The sequence below is a fragment of the Zingiber officinale genome, chromosome 8B (assembly GCF_018446385.1).
Source record: "Zingiber officinale cultivar Zhangliang chromosome 8B, Zo_v1.1, whole genome shotgun sequence".
Classification (NCBI taxonomy): domain Eukaryota; kingdom Viridiplantae; phylum Streptophyta; class Magnoliopsida; order Zingiberales; family Zingiberaceae; genus Zingiber; species Zingiber officinale.
The window spans coordinates 105,852,564-105,863,125 of record NC_056001.1 but is presented as its reverse complement, the minus strand read 5'-3'; the positions used below and the strand labels follow the sequence as shown (position 1 = coordinate 105,863,125).

The following is a 10,562-nucleotide window of genomic DNA, read 5'->3' as shown; positions in this document are numbered from 1 at the left end:
ACATCATCATCCAACTAAGTCGCTGATATCTTTACTAAAACATTAGACGGAAAATGATTCTCAAAACTTTATAACAAACTAGATTGACATAAATGCTTCAATTTGAGGAGTACTGAATATTTCTAAAGATTCATTTAATTGTAGAGATTATGATTAATTTTGATTTCCTTAATGGTAGAAATTGAGATTGACTTTAGTTATATTTAGCTATATTTTCTTGATGATAGAGATTAAGATTGATTTTTTTCCCCTTCATATCATATGTATATAAATACCTATGTATGAACGATGAATACAGAATTTTTTTTTCCCCTTGTCTTCTGCGCAAACATCAAGTCAAATCGGTCTAATGCTTTTGAAAAGAGTCGTTGAGCTCCACAGACTCAACTGCAGTTACGTTATTAGGTGATTGATTGACTAAAGAGAACAATCTTGAGGAGATCTGATCACACCACGGGTGTCAGAAGAGGCTTGTTCATCACGTGTGCCTCCAGGTTTTGCAGGACCAAATCTGCCATTGCATCCCGAGTCTCGTTGGTGGCACTTCCGATATGAGGCACCAGCACCACGTTATCCATGCCAAAGAGCTCCTCTGGCACATGCGGCTCGTGCTCATACACGTCAAGGGCAGCCCCACCAAGGCGGCCCTCACGCAGTGCTGCCACCAGCTCCGGCTCATCTACATGTGGACCTCGCCCGATGTTCACAAGCACGCCTTTGGGTCCTAGCGCATCAAGGACATCACGGTTGACGATGTGGCGTGTCTCATCGGTCAGTGGGCAAGCCACAATGAGGACATGACAATTGGAAGCCAAATCAAGAAGGTTAGAGTAGTATTTGTATCCTGTGTTTGGCTTCTCTGACCTTGAGTAGTAGCTTATAGGACAGCCAAAGGCTTCTGCTCTCTTGGCAACAGACATGCCAATCCTGCCAAGTCCAATGATACCGATTGTTTTGCCATTGAACTGCATACAAACGATTATTCTTGATCTCAATAACAGAAACTTTTCACATAAACAAATGCTTATTAGAGAATGTAAATATTATAGGTGATGGATGGACAGATTCAGACCAATATTTCTGTAGGTAAACATATTTGAAATAAATGAAGACATCAAGGAACCGACAGTACAAATTCTTTCAACTGGAATTCACCCAAGTAGTTTGTAATTGAAATTCAACACTGTGATAGGCCATAACTGCCATAGGCAGATCATTAAACGATAACAATCATAATATATGAGGATGTTTTCTGCAGGGTACTTTACAGCTGATTACCAGAGAGACAAGTAATTCTGATGTGATAATACGACCATAAAGAGCACAATATAGGAAGAAAGCCTTTTCACGAGCATTCATATCCATACTATAAATTGACTAGTTCAAGAGTGCACATATGCAGAATGACATCGTATCAAAGTTTCCTGAGATGTCCTATGACGTAAAAAGAAGAAAAAAATACAATGTTCAAGTAATCTGGCCTATGACCGATAGAAACGATGAATAACTCAAGAGAGCTTAGAAAATCTGCTTGACATATATAAAGCTATCATAATCCATGGCCAATGTTCAGGTGGGCATGCAACTCATCATCTCATTATTACAAATTCTAACAAACTCAGACGTTGAACCATGGTGGTGGAAAGGTACAACAAATCATAAAATTTAAATCATATTACACAAGGGCAGATGTTAAATTCCAGTAAACCATGAACACAATTGCTTCGTATTTTGCAAGTAATCATAATGAAAAACTATTACGGTCATGAATTAGAGGAGGAGCAGATATCTCCCAAATGATTACTCCATCAGTAGCTTTGGCAAATGCAAACAGAAAATGCAGAAAGATTGATCATTGACGAAAGTTCCAAAAGGGAGTTGCTCAATGCATAAACGAAACAGTTTGTAACTACTGAGTATGAAACCTTGAAGTTCAATCATCAATTACATCCAACAATAGCACATACAAATACCCATATGTGAGATCTAGCTGTCTCATCACCTAGCAAGTACCAACAACCAACATTCTTATAGACACTAGGTGCCAATAGGCAGCAAAAGTTGGAAGGCATGAGCGCAATGCAAGCATGAGCTAGGGCAAATTTAATATTGCCATATAACATACAAAACTGTACTACATAAATATCAACCATGTCAGCAAAATTTCAAATACTACTATTCCCTGCCAATAAAACATCATATAATATAATTACTTCAAAAGTATCAGTAGCAACATGATTAATTATATGAAACCAGAAATTTGAACTATTAAGAGGATGTATCACATTTCCTTCTTTTCCAACTAGTAGTAGTATATCTTGCTATGTGATTTCTCGCATTAATAAAGCTGCATGTCCTTATTATGAGACTTCACCTTGGAGGTTGATGTGCATCTCTAGTACACCTTTTTTCGAGTTACCGCTCTTACCACTAAACCTAGTGGGGTTTCCAGTCTACTTTCCATGCTCACCTTAATCAACACAAAATTGGCATGCTCCAAATCGAATACATAATCAAATCATTGTCATATGACAAGTTTAGTGGTGTAACGGAGAAGAGGTAGATCAAACTTTGGCTACCCTACGATTGAGATACCAATCTTTAAGGGCAGCAAGCAGAGATTTGCTTTGGTTATTCATCTGTTAGGAACCCAAAGTGCCACTAATCTGTCCAATTTAGGCAGCAGAGAAATAACAATGTCAAACACAAAAAACACATAAAAGATATACAAATGCACAAAGACTTGCGTTGAGCAAATATGATGCATCTAATGGGGGAAACCAGAAACCTAGAACACTAAAGGTTACTTCATCAAACAGCAGGTGCTATGAGAGCCACTCACATGCCTTAGCAGGTGTTTACACTTCTAACCTGATCTGAGAAAGGCCAACCAGGGGCTCTGTGATTTTTCCCTTCAATTATTTTGTTAACTTAATATGGCCAACCCCTGAGCACTGGCAACATAGTAGACCGCCTCAATCATTGTTTCCTTCAAAAATAAAAATTGCTGGTCCAAACTCAACATGAGCTATTAAGGGATGATACATAAAAATTTGCCCGAGCATATGTTCAACATACACTTCAACACCCTAAAACACTCATGGTGTCTTTATGGATAGACATGCCTAGTGAGATGTGATATCATTGGTTGAACAATGTCTAGGGATACAATCTTTAGATTATTGTATAATGTAATTGGATCGTAAGGCTCTTACCATAGAAATTGTAGCATGTTAAGCAACACAAATCATTAGAGACTCTGTAGAAAGATCATCCATAATGGTACTCTAACATCTAATCAAGCCACACACTGAATAAAATCGGCTGTCATGAACTATTACCAAGAATTCCTAAGATTCTAACTCCAACTGTAATGTTTTGGATTCAAGTGGGAAACAAATTTAATTGGATGTTAATTCATTATATTTGGAATCACTTGCTATGAATGTAATTGGTATTATATTATAGCGTTATTTGGTCTCATGATTCATGAATCCTCGAAAGATAACAAACACAAATCGGGATAACTTTAATTGGATTTCCAAATCCCAAATTTTCGAGATAACATAATTTCTTTTGACAACCAAGCACCTAAATGTATGATTCCAAACAAGATATTAACATAGTGAAATCAGAACACAAGCAAAGGTGAAGAGGAGCAGATGAATCTCACCCTAGTGGTTAGTCTGTAGTCCCCTTGGGTCGCCCAGGCTCCGCTGCGGACAAAGCGGTCCGTCACGCAGATGCGACGCAGCAAGGCGATAGTAAGGCCGATGGCAAGATCGGCTACATCCTCGGTGAGTACATCGGGAGTATTTGTGACCCGGATACCCCGCTCCCGGCACTTGTCGAGGTCGACCTTGTCGAGGCCGACGCTAAAGGAGGAGACGATCTCGAGCTTGGGGAGTGCGTCTATGGTGTCAGCGTCGGCACCAGCATGGCTGTTTCCTACGATCGCCCGGATAGCCGCAGCGTTGGAGCGGATAAATTCCTGGCGGCGCTCGGGCGGAGACTCCCACAGGCGAAAGAGCTTGCAGCGGCGTGCGAGCTCAGACTCGAGGTACGCGTTCATGGGGAAGGTGAGGAGGACGCCAAGGGACTCCATCGCCGACGCCGATGAGCCAATCGACTGACGAGAGGCGACGGAGAGGACAAGACTCTACCCCAGATGACGACAAGAGTAGCAGGTTCCGAAAATGCCAGAATTGTAGAGAGAGATTTATATAGAAATGCATTTTTTTTTATTTTGCTCCACTAATTTATCCACATTTAATTATACCCCTAAATGTTCGATATATTTTATTTCCCTAAAATTTCCATATCACTCAACTGATTTACTCAGATTTAGATATCCAATAATATTTAATAATTAATATAAAAATAATTGGAAAATTTTAAAAAGATATTATCTTAAATTAAAAAATATATATATCAAAAAAATCTCTCATCTTAATGTTTCCTTCAAAATTACTTAAATATAGTTTTAATTAAAATTAGTATAATATGAATCTAAGTAATTGCGATTAAGAATACTTTAATATTAATTAAAATTATTTTATATCATAGTAGTTTTGATTAAGATTAGTCTAATAATGTTAGAGTAGTTTTAATTGATTTTGAAGTAATTTTGATTAATATAATAATAATAATAGTTAAAATTAATATTTTAAAATGAAAAAATTAGATTGAAATATTTTTTAATATGAAATATTTTTTTTAATGCTGCTGCTGCTGCTAATAAGAGGTACAATTTCAAGTTTTTTCTAAAAACAATTTGCTCAAAATAATCAACTCTCAATTCTATAATATTATCGTGGAATAGGCATATTAAACAATTCTAAGTGAATGTTATTTTCACTTGATTAAAGTTGATACAGTTAGGAAGAGGGCCCTCAGAGATAGGTCAAGGTAAAAAGGTAAAAAAGAGCGATTAATATAAAAGTCAAAGTTAAGAAAGTTAAAATAAAAGTCAAAGTTAAGAAAGCTAAAGAACACTGGCCACAGGTCAGTCGAACGGTTCAGTTATGAATGGACAGATGACATGTCTAGACGGGTAAACAAGATTAAGCGGATAGCATAAAGTTAAGAGACAAATGGAAAGTACCTCTCCAGGTCGCCTCCCGGTCGAGTGAGTGATGTGTCCGTTCGAAAGAAAGATAATCCTCCGACTACGAAAAAGATAAGCGAAGGAAGATTGTACTGCTCAGCACAATCAAGTGGAGATGTCCCGATCGATTGGACACCGATCTACCTATAGCGGTATCCACCCACATATCTCCTTATATTCTTTTGTAGGTTTGTGTTACTAACAACATAACATGTTTCACAAGCAATTGTAGGATGAAAACTTTTAGTTTGTCCCATCATAAATTTGTATACTTGCTTAAGGAAATGTGTCAGAGATATTTTTTTACTTGTCTTTTCCTGAGACATTTTTGAAAACGTGCGCGTGCCTTGAGATGTGTGCATAAATATTACAATGACATTATAAAAGAGGTTCTCACCTATAGGCAGAGGTATACGCAAATTCGTTATTTTACATACTCTTAGCTACAATTTTTCATTATTCTCTACTTGTCGGGAATTGACTTGAGCATCGGAGGGTCAACGTCAGGAACCCCATCCCAGCCCAACACTAATGTCTTTCGTATTGTAGGACTACATAAAGTCTTTGCCTCATCAATCTTCTAACCACATTCCTAACTTACCATCGTTTCTACTTTTAAACAAGATCAAACGTATATTTATTTATTTATTTTGTCATCTCCCGTCTCCCGTCAAAAAAAAAAAAAAAAAAAAAAAAAAAAAAAAACTCCTAAATGATTAAAGCTTGTTCCACCTTACTTTTTAATACCCTTCAATCCTTCAATTCTCATTGTTATTTTTTACCTGCATATTCCATCTTAATCTCCCACATAAATTTTGAATGCGTCGGACTCATTGTAATAACTATAAATATTAGGTAAGTAAATCAATCTATTTTCGAGTAGTTATAAAATCATATTTATTATACTATAATAGTTATAAATTTCATACTTATTACAACATGACTGATAGATAAATATGATTAAATCCGAGTTGTAGCAACTATAAAACTAGATCCGATCATAATTCTGAGCTGTTGATTCAAAATTTAGAATCGTCAATTCATAGTTCATCATGATTTATCATGATTCAATATTATTATATTAAAATAATTAAAATTATAAATTCATAAAATTATTTGTCCGATACTATTGGGCCATAATTTTCAAAAATAATTATATAGTAAAAAATATTAATTAATTACTAAATAATTAGTAAATGATTATAAATTAACAAGTAAATAAGTCTCTCTCACCTTTTTTTTTTTTTCCCCTTTTTCCATTATTAATAATAATAATATAATAAAAATTTTATTAAATAATTAATTAATACGGGAGAATATAATAATTATAATTTAGTTTGCTGGAATATTTGGTTCTTATTGGAAGACTTGGAGTCAGTACCGCACTAATAAATTTATTTTTAAACGATTAATCATTTGCTGACAAATAATCCTCCCGTACTCTTCTGCCAATTATTAATAATAATATAATAATAATAAAAATTATTGATTAGCTGCCGGTTCTGAAATTCGTACCCCATGAACTGAATATACATATGCTCATCTTCATCTATTATTAAAAACAAAATCATTTAAAATATCGATAAATTAGAGAAAAATCCTCAATGATAATCATAACTTTGTATGCAATCCCCATGACTAAAAAATTTTGTTTCCACTCCCTACATACAAAGTATTACTTGTTTCAACTCCCTCATGCAAATATTGATACCTAAATTGCCCCTCAGATTTTTTAGGTACAAAAAGTCCAAAATTGAGTACAAAAAGTCTAAAAACGAGTATAATTCTTCTTAAAGTCAGTACTTTATATAAAAAATCGAGTATATTTTCTATCAAAATTATCCCTCTTATTTTTTAGGTATAAAAAGTCTAAAAATAAGTATAATTCTTGTTAAATTCAGCACTTTACACTATAATTCAGTACTCTATACTAGGATCGAGTATATTTTCTATTGAAATTAACCCATATTTTTTAGGTACAAAAAGTCCAAAATTGAGTACAAAAAGTCCGAAAATGAGTATAATTCTTCTTAAAGTCAGTACTTTATATTAAAAATCGAGTATATTTTTTATTAAATTCAGCCCATTAAACTAAAATCGAGTATATTTTGATGTGAAAAAAGAATCGTACTCAATTTAATAGAAAATATACTAGATTCTAATTTAATATACTGAATTTAAGAGGATTTATACTGATTTTTGGATTTTTTGTACCTAAAAATATCATGGGCAATTAGGTAAATATATTGGATTGGGGAGTGAAAAGAAAATTTTTCATGGATGGGGACTACATGTAAAGTTGTGTTTACCAATGGGGAGTGCATACAAATTTATCCTTAAAATATTAGTAAAAGGTCCGTACAGATCTAGTGCACTGTCTTTTTCGATCGACAGGATCAAGATCTCCTAATGCTAATGCTTTTTCTGAGAAATCAAGATTCCAGCCCCGTACTAATAAAGTTTTGTTTTTTAAACGATTAAACAGTGACAAAGGGGGTTCTTGTAATTGTAATTACAACAACAACAATCAAATTTTTTCCCAGATGAGATTGACTGCATGAATCATTTTACGCCATTAAATTTTATCTCTTATTATATCATCATCTATATTTAAATAAATTTTATCTTATTTTATTTTTGTTAATCAAGTCTTTTTTGGTCTTCCTTTTTTTATTTGATATGCATGTTTATCATGGTTTCACATCGTCTAACTGAAGCATTTATTAGTTGTCTAAGTACATGTCTGTACCATCTTAAACGTGTCTCTCGGAGTTTTTTCTCAATAGATGCAACTCCGACTTTCTCTCTAATGCTCTCATTTCTTATTTTGTCCATCTTCGTATGTCCACATATCCATCTTAACATCCTCATCTCTGCAACTCTCATCTTCTGCTCATGTGCTCAAGTCATAGCCCAATATTCAGCTCCATATAACATAGTAGGTCTAACTGCGATTTTATAGAACTTATCTTTAAGTTTAAGAGGTATTTTACGGTCACATAAAACACTCGACGCTCCCCTCCATTTCATCCATCCTACTTGTATTCTATGTAAGACATCTCTCTCAATCCCTCCATCATTTTTGTAAAAATGATCCTAAATATTTAAATCTCTTGGTTCCGGGCAACTCGTCCTCTCCTATTTTAACAATTGTTTCATTACTTCTAATATTATTAAACTTAAATTCCATATATTCTGTCTTTGATCTACTAAGCTTAAAACTTTTCCCTTCTAATGCTTCCCTCTAAGATTCTAGCTTAGCATTTACTCTTTTACGTATCTCATCTACCAAAATAATATCATCTGCAAACAACATGCACCACGGTACTGTGTCTTGAATGTGTGCAGTGAGTTCGTCCATAATTAGTGTAAAAAGATAGGGACTTAGAGCTAATCCTTGATGTATTTATTGGAAATGCTTCAGTTACTCCATCTGAAGTCTTTACTCTAGTCGTTACATCCTCATACATATCCTTAATTAGTTCAATATATGTTATGCTAACACATCTTTTTTCTAAAATTCTCCATATAATTTCTCTTGGGACTCTATCATAAGTTTTTTCTAAGTCAATGAATACCATGTGTAGATCTTGTTTTTGCTCCCGATATTTTTCAATTAATTGTCTAAGAAGATGTATAGCTTCTATTGTCAACCTTCTAAGCATGAACTCAAATTGATTTTTCTGTCACTGTAGTCTCCTTAATCTTTTTTTTCTATTACTTTTTTCCAAAGTTTCATAATATGACTCATTAGTTTAATACTCATTAGTTTGTACAATTTTGTATGTCTCCCTTATTTTTATATAAAAGAACTAGAGTACTTATCGTCCATTGATCAGATATTTTTTTCATTTTCAATATCATATTAAATAATTTTGTAAGCCATTCAATACCAGCTTGTTTCCCTAAGCACTTCCACACCTCTATCGGAATATCATCTGGTCCAACGGTTTTTCAATTGTGCATCTCATTTAAAGTTTTTTTTACTTCTGAAGTTTGAATTCTACGATAAAAATTAAAATTTCTATGCTCATTTGACCTAATTAAATTACCTAAGTTAAGTTGGTCACCTAAACCTTCATTAAAAAGTTGATGAAAATACCTCTTCCACCGCTCTTTTATTTATCCATCGTTTACTAATACCCTATTACATTTATCTTTAATACATTTTATTTGGCTAAGATCTCTTATTTTTCTTTCTCTCACTTTAGCTATTCTATAAATATCTCTTTCCTCTTCTTTTGTATCCAATTTTTGATATAACCGTTCAAAAGTTTCATTTTTTGCTTCACTCACTACTTTCTTAGCTTCTTTATTGGCTATTGTATATTTTTTTTAAGTTTTCCTCGTTCTTACAAATATATAATTCCTTATAAGCTATTCGTTTTTCCTTCACTTTCTTTTGTACTTTCTCATTCCACCACAAAGATTCTTTACTTAGTAGTGCATGTCTCTTTGACTCATTGAGTACACTCTTAGCTACTATTTTTAACTTTGATATCATTTTATCCCATGTTTTATTAGAGTCATCGTATATTTCACCTAATGTTTGTACTTCTGCCTTCTCCTTAAATATATTTTGCTTCCCATCCTTTAGATCCACCACTTAATTCTAGGAATTGTATATATTTTCTTTCTATTGATACTATGTTTGAGGCGTATATCCTTACTATATTCTTGTAATTGTAATTAAAGAAAAAAAAAATACTTTTAACCCCTCTATTTTCTATCCAATTATATTTTACCCTTTTATATTTAAAAATAAAATTAACTCCTTTGACCAAAGTCATCCGTAAAAAATTTTATAAAAAATAATTATGTTCTTATTTGTGATATATTTTTTTGATAATATTAAGAAAAAAATATTGAATTGACGTAGAAAATAATTATATATATATTTTTAAGGTCGGCTCTTGGAGTATTGAGTAGTTGGATTGATAATGTATATAGGGGAAAAATATATATAAAAGGATAAAAAAATTATAGAAGCATCCAATCATGTAGCTTTTCGTCACTTGCTCGGATATGTGGTTGATGTCAGTTTGTCGACGTATCTGCTCTCGGTGTCTTACAAAACAAAGCTTGTTAGCTGAGGGTTAACATTGTTGGTGTTACCCTCTTTGACGATCAAGTTAATGATGAACTGAAATGTGAGGCTCCCGTGCATGTATGAGAAAGCAAAAGAGCTCGAAGAAGACAAAGAAAATTTACCTTCATGTAAGAAAAAAATATACCTTCACCTATTTTGGAACCTTATATAATTGTAGTCGTAGACGGATCTAAAATTTTAAATTTATAGAGAAGTAAAGAAAATAATTAATTATTATATATTGTATTAGAAGTTTGTGCAACTGGGAAGACAAAAATATAATTTTAAACTACTTAATTTTATTTTATTCATATAATTAAATATTAATCTTTATATATTGTTAGAGATTAAATTAATTTTAATTAG

The 10,562-nt window shown here is 33.2% G+C and overlaps 1 protein-coding gene across 1 annotated transcript; it reads right to left on the bottom strand.

Moving 5' to 3' along the window:
* Window positions 1-282: 282 nt before the first annotated feature.
* Window positions 283-4,188, bottom strand: LOC122016476 (hydroxyphenylpyruvate reductase-like). Its single transcript, XM_042573775.1, has 2 exons — window positions 3,674-4,188; window positions 283-965 (listed from the first exon to the last, which is right to left on the bottom strand). Exons 1-2 carry the CDS (start codon window positions 4,103-4,105, stop codon window positions 447-449), a joined length of 951 nt encoding a protein of 316 aa, XP_042429709.1. The 5' UTR covers window positions 4,106-4,188; the 3' UTR covers window positions 283-446.
* Between the last annotated feature and the right edge of the window lie 6,374 nt (window positions 4,189-10,562).